Raw genomic sequence first — 22,893 nt, 5'->3', positions numbered from 1 at the left:
GCTTAGACATCTCTAGAGGTGTTTCCTCACCTGAATTATTTTAGTGGCTCAACAGTGCAATTGCAAAAATCTTGAGGAGTTGTATATAACTGAAAAAGTTGGGATTCACAGTCTCATCTCAAAGTCTGATGGTTTACCCAGCATGTCAAAAGTTTATCGTTCACATGAATAAACGTATTTCTGATTTGTATCGAGTTTCTAAAGGAAAGCTGTCAACAATAAATAATAATAATAAAAAAATCAGTTTACCAGCCACCACAAAGATAACCTCTGGTTGGCAGAATGATCAAATAGGCCCTTTGGGAGCTTTTCCATTCCAGAGTCCTAAATCCCTTACAGCATTTACCATGGGAACAGGAACTGCTTAAGGAACATACATGAGACTAAGAATAAAAACGGAATGCTCAGCAGCCTCAAGGGGCTTGTGACCCCTCTTTATTTTATATACACACGTTACTTCTCTTAAAATATACTCCAAGTACCTTTTCACAGGAAGTTGGTGACCTAGGAAATCAAGACACTGGAAGGTTTAGTACCTGGAGTCTATCCAGAGCTACAGATATCTTCAGCTCCTACTAATATTCTTATAATAATTTTTAGTTGCCTCGACCTACCTAGATTTCCACAATACATCTCCACATTATGAATGCAACGAAAAAAGAGAACTTGGGTATTGTATATCTTTTCTGTAAAGCACTACAAGATCCACTGATTTAAGATGCCGGGCGTAAGAGACAGATATTTATCGTCAAGAAAATAGACAAATCAACCCTAATAGCATACTCCAAAGACAAATCACTAGAGAAAATAAGTGCCCTTTTGCAGTAAGATATGGCAAGGGGGATAGGAGATGCCCCAGCCAACACGTGGGTGATGCTCCCTCTTCAAGTACCACACGTATTTTCCCTCCACAGGCTCTACACAGGTTTACTACTTCCAAAGTCTTTCAGAACTATAACTAACCTCCCTTATGCATACCAGCACACATTAAGCAACATCAAATGCTCTCATTTTGGAATAAAACACAGTTCAGAGCCTAAATACTTGCAGTGCGCTGCTAGCCCCCGAACCCACAGCAAGAGGCTCCTGGAGCAAGCAGCTCCCTCCACAGGAGGCTCTGTTTTAAGTCTGTTTAAATCCACTTTTTGGGGCGAATTCCTGCAGTTCCCCAAGTGCTTATATTCGCTGCTGCCGTTTCTCCCCCTGACTGCCCCGGCTCTGACGGGCCAGAGCTCAGGCATGCCCAGCTGCGGAGGTCACCAGAAAATCCCCGTGGGGAAGAAGCATAAAAGAGAACGGGAAAATAAACATTAAAAAATACACCCGCGAGAGGGGAAAACCGGGAGCAGGGCGCTACAAGCCGAGGAGGGAGAGGCGGGGGGCGCGGGCAGGGGCTGCCCCAACCCTGCTGCGGCGTACCTGGGCTGCTGCGGGCCCCAGCCTCCCACCACGGCTCCTCCAGCGCGTCCCCCATGCCGATGAAGAAGATGATGAAGGTGATGAAGATGATGGTACCGCCACGCGGGAGCGCGGTCGCGCCTGCGCTGCTCCCCTAGAGGAGGAGGGGGGGGGAGGAGGAGCTTTGCCCGGTTTCCGCGCTTTACAGCCGGCGCCCTCACTTCGCGACAGCGGGGCTGGCAGCGGGAGGGGAAGGCAGGCAGTCACGGCAGCCGGGCGCGCTGTACGGCCGCGCGGGGCGGCCCGGCACGCCGACAGCGATGGCGGAAGGGGAAGAGGCGCCGCCGCCGGGCTGCTGGTGAGTTGGGGGGGGGGGGGGGGCGCCGCTCCCAGTCCTCCTCCCGCTCCGGGCAGGGCCAAACGGCCCCGTGCCCCCCATGCCCGGCACCGGGGCTCTCAGCACGCCCGGCTCCCCCGGCCCTCGGCGGCTTGGCGGGGCCGCAGGAGGAAGCGAAGCCATCAAACCGAGGGCGAGGCCCTCCCGGGCTGCGGCGGAGCGGGGCTGATGGGGGCAAAACGGGCTTGGGTAGGGAGCAGGGGGCCTGGGAGGGGGCGGCGGGAGGTCCTGGGCTGCTGGCAGGGTGATTCGGCCCGTCTGCCTCCTCCAGCGCGGCTGGGGCTTAGGATGGGTTTGCGTTGAATCCCTAGGACCCCAGTAGAGACTGTGGAGCCGTGTAGCAGCATTCCGATGGTAGCAGCGGCGGGACTTCAGTGTTGGATGCATGCTCGGTCACTTAAGGTTTCCGAGGCTAAAGTAAACACGGGGTTTAAACAGTGAAGCCCTACGTGTCCACTCTTGTGTATCTCCACTTCTTGCATTTCTTCATTGCATGCGATTTCCTTCAGCGGTTCTCTCTGCCACTGCCTTGCTCTTTGTCCCCTCCACATAGGCACTTTCCCAGCACTTAATTACGGACCTGCTTCTTACAGTTGTTTCCAAACTGATGCTTTTGTTTCTGTGCTGTTACGCGGAGGATTCAAAGTTTTATGCTAAGTATGCCCAGCCTTCTTTGTGCTGTGTTGTCTCACTGTGGGGAAATAACACACGATTGATATGCATGCAGATGTAGCTGGTATCTGTGCTTTGTCTGTGCTGGTTCTGCAAACGCAGCTCTTGGGGATGAATGCTGATTCTGCTCATAAAGGCAAACTCCAAGGCATTCATTAGAAAATAGGAAAATAAAAGATGTTCTAAGAACTTACGGAAACTGTTCCGGAGGTTTGCGCTTAAAGGCTACTTCAGGATGCCAGAATAAATCTTGTTGTTGGAGCTGTATCTGGTGAATAAAATGGAAAGTTGTATTCCTTATTGCTTGTTTAGAAACTTCACAAGAAGCTTCTTGTTTCTGCTTATTCTTTAAAAGCCAGCTTAAGTGAATTTTTATTGATTGATTTAAACTGCTGTCTTGTGTGTGTATGGCTGGGTGCCATTGGAATAGAAAATGTTTTTTAAAGTATAATATACATCATTTGGATTTTTTTTGTATAAATTGCTACGTTATCATAGTATTGAAGTATATAGCGTTCTGCACTAACATTTCATGTTTAAAAAAAAAAACCAACTGAAACATAAAATGATGTGTATGTCCACCTGAACTCTTGAGACCAAAAAGGGCAGCTCTGATTCCTTGTCCTATATTCAGTTCCACAGAGGGATTCCAAGGCAGATGTAGTCCTGTCTTCAGAGACTGTGACAGCACCTTGAATCTGGACATGCTTATTGGCTTAAAACACCCTTCTTTTTCTTGTGTCACTCCGACATGCAATACTGGTTTTAGTAATTTGGGAGAGGAGGGCGGACACAAACTAATGATGAGTTAAACACTCATACTGACTGTTTTGTTTTCCTGAACAGAAACCAGAAAATTGCCACTACGCAATGCAATTGAAAAAAAACCTTTTTGTGTAGTTATTGAAAGATGTCATTGTCAGCTTTCATCAGTGAGCGCAAGAAGTTCGATAGCAACAGTTTTGATTTAAAAATGAGAAAAGTCTGTTAGACCTTGCTTGTTAACTACTTCTTTTTAGCTATTTAGCATGTTCTCAAAATTAATTTTAGTTAATTCCCGGCAGTATTGTATTTGATGCTGGAAGGCTTATCTGTGCCTAAAGCTGAGAATGCAGTTAAGACATGACCTAACTAAATATACCTCTAACCATAGATGGAATTCTTCCTTTGCATTTAACTTTACATTGCAATTATTCATTGTGTGGAGCCCAAAATACGCTCAAAATTGTTTCAGACAGCAACATGACAAATCTAGTGCATGTGTGACTTTCCATGCTCAGAATCTGGCTTATTAGTGCTCGGAACCATCATATTTCTTCTGAAAGCGCACAGAGCAAGAGCTCTTTTTAGTTAAGTGTGAAATTAATAAACCTGAGAAAAAAATACAGAAGTAAAAATATCAGGGAGTTAGTTTTCCTCTAAAATTCTATTTAAAATAAAAGTATATTCAGTAGTGTTTTGGCTACAATGGATATTTTGATCTTAAATGTGAGGGACTGTTTTTTGTTTGTTTTCAATAGAGAACAGACAGTCTTTATTACTTTCGATGTAATATAGCTCTTGTTGAGGTTTTCTTTCCAGTAAAGAGGACCATAAATGAAAGGTAGGAATCAGAGTAACTAGGTTATAGGAAGTATATTTCTGAGGGAAAAAAGCATTAGAATAAATTCGTCCAGTCTGCTACTGACATTGATACCTGCAGTCAGTCCTTGTAGTTGTGACAACAGCATTGCTATATGTGTGCCTTTCTCTTTCCATATATTTATGATATTCATAGCAGGCAAACTTGCGGGCTGAATGTGTTTGATATTCTAGGACACAACAGATTTGTAGAAACTGAAGCTGATGACGGTCCTCCTGGCAAGATGGCATCATTTTAAAAAAAAAAAAAGTTCATCCAGTAGTAGCCTTGCTTCTGATTTAAGGAAAACAGGATTGATGTGTGAAGTTGTTTAGCAAATGCATGCCTAAATACTACTGCTTACACTGGAAACAGCAGTGGCCTACTAGATAGTGTGTGTCACTAGCAGCTACAGTGAGTGTGTGACCTAAGGAATGTGAGAGTGAGTAGTCAAATAATCTTTTCAAGTGTCAGGGCATCGGATTAGTGGTCTGTATACGGGAAGCAGTTTAACCCTATTTTAGTCCAACCAGTAAGACCTTCAACAGGCAGATGTGTGGTAGCATATTAAGTGTATATGGAAAAAAGATTGTCATTGTATTTTGGTGTGATAAATTCATTTTAGATGATGAATTTGGTACATGTAGAAAACACCTGTTGTGTTGCGAAAATAATAAATTATTATTAGAAGTGTGCCCATCACAAACGGAAGCTATACACTTTTGAAGCATTTTCTTCCAAAAATGTGTTTTGACTTGGAAGAAACACATCAAAGGGATCTGTATTTCCTAATAACAAATGAGCATTACCCTGCTGGGCAGCTAAACTCCACCACAACCACTTTCTCACTCCCTCTCCTCAAAGAGAAGGAGAAAATATGATGGAAAAGGGCTCAGGGGTTGACATGACGACGGGAAAATGGCTCACCAATTACTGTCACAGGCAAAACAGACTCAATGTGGAGAGATTAATATAACTTATTGCCTCTGACCAGCAGATTAGAACAGTGAGAATCTAAAAGCAAACTGAAAACGCTTTCTTCCTCATCCACCCTCTTCTATGTCTTCCCCCCGAGCAGCATGGGGGAACAGGCAATGGGGGCTGTGGTCCCTCCCTGATGCTTCATCTCCGCCGCTCCCCCACGGTCCCTCTCTGCCCCTGCTCCCCGTGGGGTCCCCCCCACTGGATGCCGTCCTTCCTGAACTGAGCCTGCGGGGGCTGCCCACAGGCAGCAGCTCTTCAAGACCTGCTCCCACACAGCTTCGTGCCACGGGGTCCATCCCCCAGGAGCAAACTGCTCCAGCACAGGTCCCCCACGGGCGGCAGCTCCCCCCAGACCCCCTGCTCCTGCGTGGGCTCCTCTCCACGGGCTGCAGCTCCGGCCCGGGGCCTGCTCCTGCGGGGGCTCTCCATGGGCCGCAGCCTCCTCCAGGCCACATCCACCTGCTCCACCGGGGGCTCCTCCACGGGCTGCAGCGTGGAGATCTGCTCCGTGTGGGACCCATGGGCTGCAGGGGGACAGCCTGCTCCACCAGGGGCCTCTCCACAGCCCGCAGGGGAACTGCTGCTCTGTGCCTGGAGCACCTCCTGCCCTCCTGCTGCACTGACCTGGGGGTCTGGTTCTCACCCCTCTCCCAGCTGCTGTTGCCCAGCAGTTCTTTCCCTTCCTTAACTCTGCTCTCTCAGAGGCCCAACAAGCGTCGCTCTGGCCAGCAGTGGGTCCCTTTTGGAGCCAGCTGGAGCTGGCTCTGATCTGACGCGGGGCAGCTGCTGGGCTCTGCTCACAGAGGCCACCCCTGCAGCCCCCCAGTACCAAACCCTTGCCACATAAACCCCAAACATGGAAGTAATGGACTTTAGCAGGTACATTCCAAGCATTGTAATCTACTGAATGATTATAGTTTTCTTAATACTGTGTTTTTTTCCTGTGTATTTGTGGGTTCTTGAAACTCCTACTGTCTTTTCCCTGCTATTCACACCCCCACAATTACTTAATCCCTTCATTAGTATTTGTAAGTGGTTATTACCAAGCACTTCATGGTTGTATATAAATGAAGTAAACAATACTTTAAAAAAAAGGCTGGAACTGAAGACCTAACAGTTGATCAATTTTTGTTGCCTCTGACTCTCTCTCACATCATAAGTGCTTTAACTAAAAAAAAAAACCAACACAACAACAACAACATAAAAACACACTTCTGAATATTTGTGAAGGTTGCTGACCACTGGCTTGAATTTCAGAGATCCTTCTGTAGTATGGAAATTTACTCACAGATATACTACTAGCAATATTGTGAGTTATAGCATTTGAAGTAACATGTCTTGAGAGAATTACATCTTTCGGGCCACAGCTGAGGTGTGGGCTGGGATTGTATGCATCTTAACCAAAGCTTGAATAGCTTCCAGGAACGTGGCAGTGGAGCCATGGTAGAGCATAAAGTTAGGACATTCAGGCTGGGGGGAGTTTGCCTATAACAGAAGTACTACATTCTTTTCAAAGTAACTGTAGGAAGTTGTTGTCAGTATAAACAGAAAGCTTCCTAGCTGGTATTCATTAAAGACAAGGATCCAGACTGCCAGCAGTTTGCTGGAACATTTATAGCACAACACTGAGTGAAATAAGCTAAAACACAGCCGGTGGACATGTGTTAAAGTATCAAAATCATTTTCACAATACTTTGCCAGATAGCCTGAATAGAATATTTATTAGAAAAGTATTCCTCGTAGCCTCTGAACAGTCTTGGGAGTTGACAACGAAAAAGAATAGCTAATTGAATCATAATAGAATGATACTTTTTTTTTTCCTGCTGTTGCTTCATTTAGCTTAATGTGTTACTGTACCACACCTTAATGTGAGAGATGAGCATATAACTTTCTTGCATTTTAATACGAAATAGTAAAGTCACAGGGTAGAAAGTGCTGATGCAATACTTATGAAGATTTAGCAAATATAGGAAATACACATTTGCGGATAGCATGTTGAAGGTGATCTTGATGTTAGTCCATGCGCAGATCTTTTAGCTGTGAATATTAGGTACGAGTAACTGGTAGAATTACTACTCATGGATTCATGAAAAATTCTTTGCCAGGTATGTTTTTGTAACTTGTGTAGTTGTGTGTTTTCATGTGCTGTTTCACAAAAATTAAATTCCTTTTTTTTTTTTCCAAATTGTGTTCTTTGGAGGACATAGAAATCAAATTTAAGTATTACAGTTTAAGACCTTTCCACCTAGAATACAACTTGCATGCAACTGTAGTGTTCATTTCCATCTGCCTACACTATAGATCAGAGCATCTGTCTCTCTTCAGCTTATGTTTGTTTGGTGTTGGCTTTTGTTGATGTTAGAACATCCCAGAGTTCATCAGGTTCTGCAGAATGCTAAGCCTTTTTGTGTAAATGTCCTGGAAATCCGTGATTTGTATTAAGGATTAACTGATCTGGTTGTTTAATTTTTCCATTGTTAATTGTTACGTACACCATCAGGCAGTGGGATAGGTGATGGATGTACAAGTGTGCCTGTGTATTTTTACCCCTGGTTTCTGTATCGGGAATTCGATATTTTCCCTGTGCAGTCTGTAGTTCTATAATAATTTGGCTTTGGGATTTTATTTTTAAAACTAAAATAGAAAATTAGGCAAGTCAGTCTTTTTGTAAACTTCTTTTGTAAACTTTTTTCTTTCAACCAAATTAGCAAAATTACTTGAAAATGGACTGTTAGTTGTATCCCAGTGTATATTGGAAATATGGTTTAAAGTGCTGCCAAAAAGTGCTGGAAAAGAAACTGGCTGATAATTGGAAGGAAAGTGTTTACTCTTTAACCTTATAAATACTTTGAGAAGTCTTAAGTGGTGCTGGCTGGTTGGTTATTGTCAAGTATATGCATATGTTCTTTTAGGATTGAGGGGTTAATCTGCTCATCAAAAAGGATGGTACTTAGAAAATTAGAATTTTGTGTGTTGAGCTTTCAAGAGACCGAACTCAAGAAGACTTATAGCATGGAATTTCAGCTAGTTGTGGTTATATGCAAATTAAAGAAGGAAACTGCGCTTTTTCCATGGGTATTTGGAATTGTCTACGTAGTACAGAGCACCTGGGGTAATGGAGAGTTGCACTGATAACACTGCACAATGTTCTGCCACGTGTATAAGTACATGTTGTTCACAGGGAATGAGTCCGTATACTTGACTATCTGTCCTGAATAAGCAGTCGTGTTCTGTTTTGCTGTGGCTCTTAACCTCCTGGGTGTGTTTGATTCCTCAGGTGCATGACACAGCGTCATTCTTAAGGCATGTGTCAGAGCTAATAGAGAACAGTTAAGATACACAGTAAGGGAGAAGTTCTGCCTACGGGACCTATATGTCTCTGCCGTTGCTATTTTTCCAGTGAACCTGGTGTTTTGACACTGCTCTGCTCCATCATACTGAAATTCCTCAAATCCTCAGCTGTGGTTCTCTCATTACTGACAGCATGGAACAGTCAGCAGAAGCTATCAGATTGTAAAGTAGCAATTTCTGAATGCATACCTTCTTATCTGTAATGCATAATGACTTGTGTTGTCTTACTATGGCAACTAAAGTATCATTACTCCTTGACTGTCTTGTGACTTTGTGTATTTCTCTACTTTCTACACTATTAACGTTTGCATATGTTTTATTTCAGTCTTATGCACACATCCACACTTATAATACTAGAACTGTATAGTTAAACCTGAGTTTGACTGAAAGGTCCTTTCCCATTTCTGGAAAAGGTGGAATTCAAAACTAAATGTTCTAAATCTTTGAAAAGACTTTTCCATTTTCTAGGTTTATTAATACATTAATAATGCATTTAAAAGACCTCTGCCATCTAATTCAGGTGTAGTGTTTGCTTTGAACGCACTGTGTGTATGTGAGTGAAAATTTGCTCGCTCTCTCTTACCTTATAAACTAACACTAAATTTGCATTTTTATGATGCCTTTTGTAACATTGTCACATCATGAAAACAAAAATCTGGGCTGAGCTTATTTTCTCTCCTATGAAAACTGAATGAAATTAGAAGTTGAACAAACAGCCTTAAAAATAAAGGGGTAAACACAATTTTGCAAATATATATATATATATATATATTTTTTGCCAGTAACTGGGAAATTGTCTTATAACAAACCTTTACATATGTGTGTCTTTCTGCCTGATAGTAGCCTCTGGTCTATATCAATGTAATAGATAAAGATTTCAAAATATTGTGTAATTATTTATATTTTTTTAATAAACCCTGTACATATTATTTTAGGGAAAAAGATCTTGCAGAAGCTCTGGAAGAAGGAGGCTGTGATCTTGAAACCGTGAGAAATATCATTCAAGGAAGGCGATTGCCTGCTGATCTGAGGGCCAAAGTCTGGAAGGTAAATAGGAGCTTAAATCCAAAACTAGGAAATACTTGAGGTGGCGTTTGATTTGAGGTGAATGATTTAATTATCAGGCATCTTCACAGGAAAGCCAGCTTGTTCATGTCGTACTGGAGTTTTAATATGCAAGTATGTTGATTAAGTTTTAGAACATTTGTTCTTTAGTGAGCTCAATAACAGCGTAACTAATAAAGGACACCGAAATGTGTTTTTTATTTTTGTTTTCAGATTGCACTTAATGTTGTGGGAAAGGGGGACAGCCTGGCATCATGGGACGGCTGTTTAGATCTGCCAGAACAGAGCATAATTCATAAGGATTGCCAAGAGCTAATTGGTAAGTTCAGTTACATTTAGATCGCCTGTGTGAAAACTCGTGTACTCTCAGTTGTCTTAGGGCTTTGTTATTTGAATTAAATAACCTGAATGATGTTTACATTTTGGAGGAAGATGAGAGAGCACAGAAAACTAGCAAGAAATCATAAGGAAAGAGTATTTTATCTACTCCAACACTGAGATGGTTGATGTCATGGAATTTTAAAGTATTAACTTGTAAGTGATAGCTTGCATGGACAGAGTCTAATGCAAAGAAAGCTCCAGGAGTTTAAAAAAAAATAATGTTTTTTCCAAGTTCTGTCTTCTAAACATGTGATTCTTTCTATGGTTTTCTTCAAGTTTTTAATTGTCCAATGTCCAGTATTTAATCTGAAAAGCTGGTGTAGCACAAAAATGCGTATAACCTTTAGGAGAAGAAACATACTGAACATTTTGGACTTAATAAGCAATTTTTTATAAAGAGGTATTTTTAATAGCATTTTCAGCAGAAATGAAAGGCTGAGTTTGTGAAAGCAGGGTACTGCCAACACATTGAAAATAGCATTCCAGCATGCTGTAAGGAGCTGCCTCAGGATCTGACTGGAACTTCATCACAAAAATGTCCAAATCCCTGATACCTTGCAACAGTGGTAGTATCAATGATTAGGTGATGGAGGCAGTGGTGACTCATTAGTAAGGATACTTCTTCCTATGGCATCAGTAAGAGAATCTTCTATTTTATTATCTGCCATCTTTTAATTTATTCTTGCAGAACTGAAAGTTAAGGCAGAGAATGAAGTTAGTGAATAAGTTAGTGCATGAATAAGTTAGTGCATGCATGCATACATACATACAATTTTGAATATAGTTGTACTTTGCCTAGCTCTAAAATCTAGTACAACTTATGTTCCTTTTCTGCCTGTGCTATAAAGGAATGGGAAAAAAGGATTTTCTGTTTTGCCAAATTATACCATCTCTTCAGAAAATGTTAAAACATCACAATTGCTATCTATTCATACAGTGTAAAACTAGGCACTTCAATATCTCCATGCCATTATTTCTCCGTATTCCTCTCTTTATTACTATATTTTTTTTAATATTTGTTAGTTTAGCAATAGTAAAAGTGATATAATCTGGATCAAAACATGCATTTCTAAATTATATAATTCATAAGTTTATTTAATAGTTGATTTTTCATAAAAATCTAAATATATATTTTTAGTATTAAACTGAAAATTGTACGAACTTGTACAAAAGTCTGGTTTCACTACAGTCTGTATAATATATGTACATATATTTATACTGCAACTAAGCTACAATCCATTTATCATCAGAAGCTATTCCTTCATAAGAAAGAAAGTGTAATTTGCAGTACAGTGTTGACATATTTCAGATGTCTTAGATTCAGTGCCTCAATTGAGGTGGATGCCAGTACTTTTTCTGAAGCATTGCCAGCATTTTAAGTAAGAGCCTATGCAGAAAGATGCTTTGTAAGTAATGAAAGCCGAAGCTTTTTGTACGTATCCAACTCAAAAATGATGGTATTTAAGAAGTGTTTGGCTTGCTACTTCAATTATGGAACTGCTTCTGTACCAAATTGTTGTGCAAGTTTTCATCCAAATGCAACTTAATACAAGTCATGGATTTAGAATTAATCTGTCTGTAAACAGGGAACATCTTAACCCTTTCTAGTACCTTACAAAACTTGTAAGAATTTGAAACAATGTGCTATGCTATATAAAATATTATATGCTTATAGTTACAATGTAACTTCTGATCAGAAAGAGTGCTAAATCTAATTTAAAATCTATTTGTAAGCAAGCAAATAATTTCTTTTTATAGTTACATTAACAAACCAAATTTAAACTCTTTTTAGGAAAATAACTTAAAAATGGATATTAAAACGTGACATATATAAATGCTAAAATTTAAGTCCGTAAGCCTTACTAATTTCAAGCTGCTGATTTTAATGAATTTGTGTATCAGTGGGCTTTTAAGGAATTGAAAGGTATGCATTGTGGGTTGATCTGTGTTGAAATTCAAATGAATTTGTTGTGGAGTTGAGTGTAAGCTTTTTACTGAGTACATCAAGTAGGAGTAGAAGAATTAAAAGAATCTACCTTTGTTTCATGTAGATTCTGGAAAATCTAAACTTCTTCCATCCTGCTTTATTATGATATTAAATGCTTTAATCTATTGAGGTTAAAAAATAGTATTTTGATACCTTTTGGGATGCCTTTCTATAAACATTAAATCCATGGTGCTGGATTTTTTGTTCGTTTGTTGATGTTCTGTTGTGTTGTTTTTTTCCAAGTGCACAGAACTCGGTATCGGTACAATTGTCCTCTGAATTAATCTTATTCACTTTCTTTGGGAAGCTCTTAAGATGGTTTATATTTCTATGTTTATTTCAGACCGGTTGTCAGTGCCAGAAGATGAGAAGTCAGTATTGCTTTTGGATATTGAGTCTGTTATTACTTTTTACTGTAAATCACGCAATGTTAAATACAGTTCTTGCCTTGGCTGGATACATCTCCTCAAACCTCTGGTGCACCTTCAATTACCACGCAGTGATTTGTACAACTGCTTTTATGCTATCATGAATAAATTCGTTCCAAGGTAAAACTCCCTTCTTCTGCCTGTGTGCTGTTTTTAATGGCATTAAAAGTATTTTGTGAATGGATGTGTAGGTTAGTATAGGCTAGAGTAGCATTGTTTGTAGGAAGGTTGTCAGATTGCTTTGTGTGATGATAAATCAAACCATTTTTCCATCTCTTGATTATAAATCCGGCAAATAATTAAGAAGTTTTAGGATGTAAAGAGTTGTCATGTGACAGAAGTAGATTCAACATGCTTCTTAAAGAAGAACAGTCATTTCATACAAAATCAAAAATAATTGTTTAGTAACAATCCTGCCTATATATTATGTGAAAGCAATTTTTCATTCCTTTTCTTTTCCTTGCATTTTTAACATCTAAAATGCCTCTATACCTGTTGCTTCAAAGTACTTCATAAACACTACGTTTCCGAAAATCCCTTTAGAGGAAGTAGTTGGTATTTTACATGTATGCCAATGAGTTGCGGACTTACCTTAATGATTATTTTTAAGAAATGTTAGATTTTTTTTTTAAATGAAAAGAAATAGGAGCATTTCATGCTGTTATGTAGACATTCTCAGTAAAAAGTTCATTTATGTCAGAGTGGCACTGTGACATGCTAGTGGGACTAGAGTACACCTCACAATTAAGACTTTGTGAAAATATACAGACAGTCTGTAATTAAAGATTTTAACCTCATTTACTGGAGTGGAGGCTCTGGCCCAGCTGCTGGGTATCTGGGCATAGTATGAAATGTGCACGTTTGGTGTTGTGTTAGGAAATGTTTGTCAGCCCTGGCACATGACTGAAACTGTGTTCATACTGTTAGTTATTTTCTAATTTAAAAAACCGTTGTGCACTGCGAACTGTTTTTTCTTCCCTTCCCGCACCCCCGCCAATTGGGTATGTTATTAAGAGTTGATTACAATGCTAGGTACCAGTAGGAAGAAAAATTCCTGAGCAAAACAGTTGAGGAAAATGTCTTAGCAGTGTTGCTCCACTATCAGTAGAAATGTCAGAAGTTATTTTTAGATATATATCCCTTCCTGATGTTAAAAGGTAGTAAAGAATTACTGACTGAATAATTGACCATATTAACCATTCAAGCAAAAAGTAATTTGCAACTATAGAATCTTATGCTAAATTTAGTAATAGTACATTATTCTTCTTTTCATTCTTTTTGTCCTGTTAATTTAACGGGAAATCAGAGTTCATGTGATAATCTCAAGAAAGAATTTCCACAGTTTGCTGTGAATATTTCCCATTCACCTATGTAGCCTTACCCTTGTTTAAGAGTTAGGATGATAACTGTGTTTGGAAATTGGTGTGTCAAATTTCACGTAAGCTTAAGTTTTTAAACACTTGAAATTTGTTCTTAATGTGTTACAAACAGGTGTTTATTCATTTTAAATACTCCTTTATTTCCTGCTTGATGAATTGACCTTTAATTGTTATTCACCTGTGAAATGACCATCTTTTAAAATTCTTTTGGCTCTTTAGAATTGTTTTTTAATTCTCATTGAGTTAACAACATTGATACTATGCTAGCCTTATTTTGATATTTAAATCTTTTCAATACTGCTAGGACTTGATAAAGTATGTAATACAGAAGTATTTAATTCTTTCTGCTACCTTTTCAACATTGTGGGGTTTTTGTTGTTTGTAGGTGTTTGTTTTGTTTTCATTTTGTTTTTCTAACAGTTATGAGGCATGGTGGTTTCAAGATTAGTCCCTGTGATTTAAAAGGACTATGTTGGAAATTACGTTATCACAATAAAAAATTGCTACTTTGTCTGACAAGTGAAATTTTATTGGGGGATTTCATGATTATTTTCACTGCTGTCTTTCAGGGATTGTTTTCTGAAGGGAAGACCATTCCATCTATTTAGGCTGCTTCTTCAGTACCATGAGCCTGAACTCTGCTCCTTTCTTGATACCAAGAAGATGACACCAGACTCATATGCGCTCAACTGGGTAATAAAGTGAAAGTAGGGAAACATAATGAAAAATAAATTCCTCTTAAATTGAAGTACACATTGCCATTTTAGGGAAGAGTAGTACAAGAGATTAGAACTGCATAAATTGAAATAAATCATTTATATTAATATAGTGCAGGCTTTTTTGTCTTCAGTTCTATAACATAAGGTAGAAGATCTTGTAAATATCACACTTTTATCATACTAGAAGTTAATTGAGCCATTCATGTTAGGAACTACTTGGAATAAGTAGGAATGCAACCGACATACTCAAAATAGTAAGCAGCCATAATGTATGACATTAGTTTTTATAGTGGGCTGTTGCATGGTTGTAGATGCGAAGAAACATCAGCCTAACGGGTCTTTCGAAATCAGCTTATTGTTTTAAGAATGCCCATTGCATGAGATATATTGCTGTACTAGGTAGTCAACTGTAGCATACAGCTGTCATACCTTTTAAAATTTAGGCATATATATTTTGCAGCTCTTCAAGAATTTCTCTTCTTTAAATTTCAAAGCTGCCTCGAGTAGGAGGAGATGCTTAGTAAAGATGCTTATCTCAAGGAGGTTTTTTTGTTGTGTTTATTTTTTTTTTTTAAGTTTGTGTAGCAGGACTACAACATAAAGCAGCCAAATTCTCATGTTTCAGTGCTACTTAGTATAGACCATACAAAATCATGATACAGCACTTGCAGAAAAGGCTTAAAGGAAAAGACTGTAAATTAGTAAAGAAGACTTTATTGTTACCTCATGAACTCTTCTAGACACTTCTTTCTTACCCATTGGCTTTGCAATTATTTTTTTTTTGTAACTCCATTTGCTATCAGTTAAGGAAATATGACTAAAATAAATTACTGAATTACAAGTTTTGATTTTTGTTTGTGTTTAAAAAGATTTTTTTTTGGGCTGCTACCAATTGTAATATTTAAATGCAGGAAGAATTTCCATATTCTCAAAATCTGCCTTTGGTCAGTCATCAGTCTTTAAAAGAGGAATTGGGTCTTTTTTACTATGGACTCTACCTATTTTTATATTTTTTTCCTTAGTAAATACAAACTTCTTTTAAGTTCTTTATTAAAAGTTTAGTGATTTATTAGGAAAAAAAATCTTCTGAAAGGAGGTAGGGAAATGAGTTTATGTTGCCAAGCTGAATGTCATGCCCTCTGGTATACAAGATTAGAGACCAATCTCAAACCTCACTTTATATTATGAGAGTACATTAAAGTTCACTGTTGTTTCATCTGTGAACAAACTTAGTTTTTATAGAAGTTCTTCTAGCGTGTAGAAATGCATAAGCAATATTTAGAGACTTGTTGTCTCATTGTTCGGGGACATACTGTCTTCAGTAGTGTTTGATGCAGAGCTGGAAAAATCTTCTTAACTTCTATTACAAAAGTATGCTAAAAAGCGTTGAAATATTCCCTGGTGGTGTTTTAAAACAGCTAACTGAGCTTTTGAAACCTGTAACTTTGTTGATGCATATTTAAATGCAACAGAAAGCTCAGTAACTCCCCAGTGAAGCCAGCTGGTATGCAGTTGAATTAGGTGCGATTAAAAATTTTATACAGGATATCTGAAAGGACATTCCTAGTTTTTCTTTTATCCACTTTGAACTTCTCTATCAGAGAAGGTGTATTTTTAAAAGGGAACATGAGAACAGGTAAACAGTTTGTTAAATGGTAATGACAATTTTCTGTTGCTTGCAAGTGTTCAATTAATCAGCCTTAACTAATCATAATGTAATACAAAGTAAGTAACATCGTCAAACTAATGTGCAGCAATATTCAATTAGCTTGGTTCTACTGTGAAAATGAGAGAATGCTGTTTACTGTAGCCTTTCATTCTTGTTTGCTAATCTAGTTGAGTAAATGTATTCTGTTATTGTCTTGTAAATGATTTGGCATAATACAATTAGTATTGAGGAGTGGCTGTGAGCTAACAGGCATTCCAGCCTGATTGTTGTATTTCTGGTTGAATTTGCTGGGCATACAGCTCAGTTTGCCTTTACACTAGGAGGATTTATTCACAGAAAAGCCTGAAGCATTACTGCACTGTTTCCTTGAACACTGCCTTTGAGTGAAGAGCATTCCTTCAATATGGGGTACAAATGTATGTTTTAACATGTTTTTGTTGTTTTTATTTTCTTTTAGCTAGCTTGTATCTCTTAAAAATGCTGTTCTGGTAAGATCATTCCTGGTTATAGCTTTTTTTCTGACAATATTTTCTAAATTTTTAGCTTGGAAGCCTTTTCTCATATTACTGTTCAGCTGAAGTCACTCAGGCAATATGGGATGGTTATCTACAACAAGCAGATCCATTCTTTATCTACTTCTTAATGTTAATCATCCTTGTCAATGCAAAGTAAGTATATTGTTAATTCATTGAGACTTCCTTTGCTGACAGTTTTAATCCACTTGTATTTTATTTTGGTTTTGCTATCTTAATCTTTCCCTGTGACTTTACTGTTTTCAGAGACGTTATCTTAGCACAAGAATCAGACAAAGAAGAAATGATAAGTGAGTACTTATACATCTTCTAGTAAAATGTTCATCATATAATATAGTCCTCATTGTTTATTATGTTTTACTGAATAATTGAGTTGTCATTTAATTATTTACTGTGATTGTCTCATCCTTACGTCCCCTCACTATTTCCTTTTTTATTGTTCTTGTGCTGTGTCACATCTGCACACATTTCCTTTTAGCAATTCCATGCCTGTTTTTGTACTTCAGTTGAAACAATTACCATGTTTTCAAGCTCAAAGCAGTAGCTTTCAAATCTTTCTTTAAATATACTGCACTTGTTACATTTTCCAAATTATTATCTTTGTATGAACTTGATTGAGGCTTAATTCATTGCTCTTACCATAGAATCATGGGATGGTTTTGGTTGGAAGTGAGCTCAAAAATTACCTATTTACAACCCTCCTGTCATGGGCAGGGACACCTCCTAGTAAACCAGGTTGACCAAAGCCCCACCCAGCCTGACCTTGAGCACTTCCAGGGATGGAGCATACTTTGGAATCCTGTTCCAGTGCCTCACCGCTCTCCTAGTGAAGAATTTATTCCTTATATCTAATGTAAATCTACCCTCTTTCAGTTAAGAACCATTACCCCCTTGTCCTATCATTACAGGTACCTGTATAAAGTCTCTCCATCTTTCTTATAAGCCTCCTATTTTGTTTTAATAGAAATTAGACTAATTTTCATGTGAGCTGTTTCACTGCCTTGTATTTTGTTTTGGTTTTGTTTTGTTTTTTCTTTTTACATGGTATACCATGATAAAATTAATAAACTAACTACTGATAGCCAAAAATGATGTTGCTTAGGGGTTGCTTTATTGCTGTATACTCCAGAACTACACCTTTGTGCTATCCTGAACGTACAACAGTGCAACTGATAAGTACTCTGTTTTAGAGGGTTCTTTTGGTCAGCCCATTTTACAAAAGGCAGTTGATTTAATATTACAACGGAAAGCCAAAACTGTGCAGAGGTGGGAATGTGGTAAAAATGAACTCTGCATCAAAGGCTTGAATTTCTGGCAAATAGCACAGGTTTCCTACAGATAAGGAGTATTTCGTTTTTGTTCTGCTTCTATCTGGAGAATGAATCGACGTTCAAGTTTAATCAACAAAACAAATTATGTTATGCTTTACTTAAAAAAAAAAAGTTAAAGATAAGTTATGATGTGATACACTACTTCTTTGCTGTGCCTGAAATAATGATGCACTTATGTCATTTGTTTATATCAGAATTCCTAGAAACTTCACCAGCCAATCTGGAGCTGGAGGATATAGAGGATCTCTTCTCTTTGGCGCAATATTACTGTAGTAAAACTCCAGCTTCTTTCAGGAAGGTAATAAGAAAGTAATTTTGAAATTCTCCTCTTTTTAGTGACTGTAAGCCCCTGCTGACAGTAACTTCATTGAATATTTAATTGTGATGTTTTAAACATCTTTTTCATATTATTATTCTGGTGACATTTACGGTCAGGATCTTTGAATTATAAGCTTACATGAAACTTGTTAGCAAGAAGCTTCCCTGCAGTATTGATTTTTCATGACTGATGACCTTGTTTTTCAAACCAGGTTCTTGTAAGAACTGATAAAGTAAAAATGCCACACTGACACAATTGTTCCATAGTAGGCTGCACAGCACAGTACTTGTAACAGCAAATAGAAAGAAAGTCACTTACATGAAGTAAAGCTGTCATCATCACAGGCTCTGTTCTTGCAGTCCTTACTTAAGAAATGTTTGGTGAATTCACGAAATAGATTTTATGACTGTGGACAAAACACACGTGTGTCAGGCTTAATGTTTTTGACATTGATAACATATTTTTATTTCATGCCTTCACGTTTAAAGACAATGGCTTTATTTAACTTTTTTTTTTTTTTTCTTGCCTTATTAGGACAATCACAGTCTTTTTGGCAGCAGCTTACTGGGCCTCAAAGATGATGACACGGACTTGAGCCAGGCTCTCTGTCTAGCAGTTTCTGTGTCTGAGATTCTTCAAGCAAATCAGCAGCAAGGAGTCAGTATACTGAATTACTTTTCTCCAATATTCTAGAAAAAGAAAAGAATCCCTGAATTCTTCGTGTATCAGAAATATATCTAAGTGCCAACAACACAGATGAATATTTCAGGAAAGGGTATTCTTGTATTGAAGTTGTCTCTTGTAAATGATCTGTTGACTGCAATGCATCTGTACTGTAGCAACTAGAGCTACAGCAAAAGAGAACTTAATACAGCTGATTTAGATCTTAGGGGTGGGAGCTTGAAGAAATATCTCACTGATTTGAATTCCTTTCCACATGTAGCTATTATAGGGGAAAATTTTAAACCCACTACTCTGTACCTTTGGAAAAAAAATGTCATTATGAAGTATTGACCTTTTGTCAGCGAATGGTTTAGAAAAACAAACAAAATGGATTCAAGCTGTTTCCATGGTAGTTCATTGCAGATACGTTTAGATGCAGGGACTTCTTTTACAGTTTTTAAGACCAATACGTGGATAATACTGTAGCTAGATTACAGTATTTCTTGTTGACTACTGGCTTTCTGTAGTAATTCCCTCATGCATGCATTTCTTTTCCTTGTCTAAGTATAGTTAAGCATGAGTTTATATCCTGTTTAAGTTAGTGGGACATAAATCTAACCTTCTGTGTTGTGCTGAGTAGTACTGGACTGTTAGATTGGGACTTCAGAGCTGTCCCTTCTTGTATTGTTGATGCGTGCTCTCATACCCACTATATTTCTTATCAGTCGAGGTGAAATAATTAGAGTACGTACTGCACTTGGTGATCCTTTCCGATTTGTAAGCTAATGTATTAATGGGAAATGATTATTAAAACACTGTTGGTGGCCTGCTAACAGTAGTATGGAGTACTCAAAATATGATTTTCTGATAGCTGTTAGACCCTCTGAGGGGTTCCTATAGAATTGGTATTACTACCTAAATGTAGTTTAATTATGTACTTTCATATCACTAACTACATGATTTTAAAATTTGGGCAAAATCTGTCTCTTTCAGGAAGGAGTAAGGTTCTTCGTAGTGGATTGTCGTCCTGCAGAACAATACAATGCTGGGCACTTATCAACAGCATTTCATTTAGACTCAGATTTGGTTTGTATGCTTTTTATTGTTCTACTGATTTTTGAAAAACAAGTTAAGTAGAAGGAAAGAGGAATGTCGGTCTTGAAAAAATGACTTGTCCATACAACTGTGATGATGAGACTTCAAAAGTTAACTTTTCTGAAGGCGATTGGTGGAACAATCGTTTTACTGAGAACCTTTATCCTTTGTGACATTAGAATGTGAGATTTCAGACTTCCCGATCTCCAATTAGAACTGGAAACCCGTAGAAGCTAAAGTCTAGACATTGCTTGGAGAAATCATCTTTTATTAGCAGTATAGTAGCCTGGTTTTAAGGAGCATACATCCTGAAAACGATTTAGTTGGTCCTTGAAAATTTTGGCAGTACATTGTGAGAGAGGAATTGCACTGATCTTGGGACTGAGGTGTACTATGGACTAATTACTTTATTAAATATTCTGCTCTAGTTTCCATTTGATTTATGAATTCCTAATTGAACATCTAATCATACTTCTACAGTCATTTTTCTCACAAGTCGTCTATCCTTCATCTGCGTACCAGTGTAGTCTTCAATTCTAGATTAACCCTCTACTATTTAATTTCAAACAGTTTATGGGTGCTGCTTGGAATGATTTCGCTGTATTTATGTCATAAAAGGCTATATATTTTTTTTAACCTTTCTCAGTTAAGAAGCTCAGTCCTGCCCCTAGTATCTTTATCTCTTTAGTTAAAATGCTGTATTATTCAGTATTATTTGCACAAGTGTAAATTATGTAATGTTTAGGTTTTTAACCTAGATCAAAAATTATTTTGGAAAAAAAAATGCGATATGTGGGGGTCCTTCTGCTAGACTTAAATGAACATTGGATTCAATAAAGTAAAAATAAGCATTAGAAACTATTTAATAGTTAGAAAAACGTACTAATATATGAGAAAAAAGAAGTCCTGACAAGATTTCAGTCTTGTTTATAGGTAGTCTTAGATAGAGGATGCAATGAGATTTAGCCCCTAAGCAAAAAAGCACCATTGTTTGGTTCTAGGAAAATTCCAGTTAAAATTCAAGCTAAATTACTGATAGATAGCTTGTGTACTTGTTACTTTGTATTTCATCATTTAATCCATGTATAGGCTAAATAACAGGGATTTTTCCCCCCTCAAATCCAGTTGCAGGTAAACATTTCCTCAATTCAATTAATTACCTTCCCCATAAGAGCAGGCTGGAAGAAAAGGACCATTCTTCATGTTCTTTATATAACACGAGGTCTGAGTCAAGCTGTCTGGTGTGTGTGCATGTGTGTGTCTGTTTTGTGAAGTGATGATGTTGCATTGTTTGTGCTCAACAAATTATAACCACTTTCAAAGTTTATATCTTTTCATTGTTGTGTTACAGTACTTTAGTGTTAACAGATGATTTTGTTCGTGCATTCCACAGATGCTTCAAAACCCATCAGAGTTTGCACAGTCTGTAAAATCCCTATTGGAAGCACAAAAACAGTCCATTGAGTCTGGCTCCATAGCTGGTGGGGAACATCTCTGCTTCATGGGAAGTGGCAGGGAAGAAGAAGATATGTATATGAACATGGTGCTAGCACACTTCTTACAGGTACAACTGAATTGCTGTTGATATTAATGAAATAAAGTGTCCGTACATATCAGCGATACTAAATCATAATATATTTTCCCCTTCAAATCTTAACTGTTTTAATACTACTCAAAATTTCATTTTTTTAAACAAACCTGTGTTTCTCTACTGTGCTTGCAAGACTCAATCCACAGATTTTTGCTTCAACTAAAATGTCTTTTTTGTTGCAGAAAAATAAAGAGTATGTAAGCATTGCCAAAGGAGGATTTATGGGTAAGCCTATTAGTAACAACCTTTGTATTAATATTGTCTTAAGAAAACCTGGTGTCTTAATATTGTTTGTATTTTTATTAGGCTTTGGCTAGAAATTTCTGACTAGTGAAAAAGTAGTAGAGGAAGCAGGGGAAATTCCCTCTTCCTTCTGAGTTTTCATTCCCGGTGTTTAGTCTCTCTGCATTGCAGATCCACATGAAGATGCTGCTTAATTATTGTGTTTTCTTAAATTGTCAGTTTGTGTTGCTTAAACAGATAGTTCCTGGAATCAATCAGTGAGGCTCTACGAACAGTGGAGGTGTTTATACCGCAAGATGATTATAGAAGCAATACTAGTCAATAAGTGCGGTGTCAAAACAGCTATCATTAGGATCAAAGTAGTGGCTTATTTTTGGTTGCTGCTGCATGTTGACTATTTTTTGTTTGGATGTTTGGTGGGGCTTTTTGTTTGTTCGTTTTGTTTTTTAATAAAGCTTATGTTAATGCATTTTTATTACTGAAAGAAAAACCAGGGGTGATTATAGCAGTATCTGAATTTGTGTTTTACTGAATCACACAGAGCAAAAATTGTTACATGGTATTTTCATCAACAGATGAGTTCCATTGTAGTTCTGAACATTTTTAATGGCCTTTTAACAGCCCTCCAGCAGCACTTAGCAGATATCAATGTTGAAGGACCAGAAAATGGATATGGGCACTGGATTGCTAGTACCTCCGGTTCAAGAAGTAGCATAAACTCCTCTGTTGATGTAAGTAAATTCTAAGCTCAAGTGGTATAGTGGTATCAGAAACCCAGGTGTACTGAATTTTTTTCTTCATGTTCCTCCTTCTCATCTGTAAAGTGCATTACTTCAATCTTGATTGTTCTCAGTTGTGTGGTTTTTTTTCACTATCTATTTGGAGGTTATGTAAACATTCTTATCCTCTTGAAAGGAAGAGCCTGTAGAGAAGAACTTGCTGTAGTCAGGCATTCACTAGCAGAGTATAAGTGATGGACTAATACGGACTCTTACTGGCTCTTTCTTACTTTGGGAATAAGATACTGTAAAGCTGGCTTACAGTTTCATGGGAAAGCTCAAAATTGG

At 38.0% G+C, this 22,893-nt stretch overlaps 2 protein-coding genes across 5 annotated transcripts in view; one reads left to right on the top strand and one right to left on the bottom strand.

Annotated features, from left to right (window-relative positions):
• The window catches only part of CMSS1 (cms1 ribosomal small subunit homolog), a 239,465-nt gene extending 237,887 nt beyond the window's left edge, over positions 1-1,578 (bottom strand). Inside the window, exon 1 of the mRNA XM_013184994.3 lies at positions 1,420-1,578. Within this exon, the coding sequence (XP_013040448.1) occupies positions 1,420-1,474 (55 nt within the window). The 5' untranslated portion in view covers positions 1,475-1,578. The remainder of the gene's footprint in view (positions 1-1,419) is intronic.
• A 26-nt stretch (positions 1,579-1,604) lies between these two features.
• Positions 1,605-22,893, top strand: part of TBC1D23 (TBC1 domain family member 23) — a 32,604-nt gene continuing 11,315 nt past the window's right edge. For 2 of the 4 annotated variants that reach the window (XM_048058155.2, XM_048058154.2), the window contains exons 1-13: positions 1,605-1,756; positions 9,359-9,470; positions 9,702-9,807; positions 12,200-12,404; positions 14,233-14,356; positions 16,595-16,719; positions 16,831-16,874; positions 18,110-18,213; positions 18,769-18,891; positions 19,891-19,983; positions 21,386-21,556; positions 21,766-21,808; positions 22,448-22,557. In XM_048058155.2, the coding sequence (XP_047914112.1) occupies positions 1,719-1,756; positions 9,359-9,470; positions 9,702-9,807; positions 12,200-12,404; positions 14,233-14,356; positions 16,595-16,719; positions 16,831-16,874; positions 18,110-18,213; positions 18,769-18,891; positions 19,891-19,983; positions 21,386-21,556; positions 21,766-21,808; positions 22,448-22,557 (1,398 nt within the window). In that variant the 5' untranslated portion in view covers positions 1,605-1,718. Of the gene's footprint in view, positions 1,757-2,134; positions 2,213-8,541; positions 8,586-9,358; positions 9,471-9,701; positions 9,808-12,199; positions 12,405-14,232; positions 14,357-16,594; positions 16,720-16,830; positions 16,875-18,109; positions 18,214-18,768; positions 18,892-19,890; positions 19,984-21,385; positions 21,557-21,765; positions 21,809-22,447; positions 22,558-22,893 lie in introns of those variants that run through there. The other 2 variants (XM_013184893.3, XM_013184907.3) reach the window with 2 other exon arrangements.

This window comes from Anser cygnoides, chromosome 1, assembly GCF_040182565.1.
Source record: "Anser cygnoides isolate HZ-2024a breed goose chromosome 1, Taihu_goose_T2T_genome, whole genome shotgun sequence".
Classification (NCBI taxonomy): domain Eukaryota; kingdom Metazoa; phylum Chordata; class Aves; order Anseriformes; family Anatidae; genus Anser; species Anser cygnoides.
The sequence above is the reverse complement of the archived record's forward strand: the minus strand, read 5'-3'. Positions and strand labels throughout refer to the sequence as shown.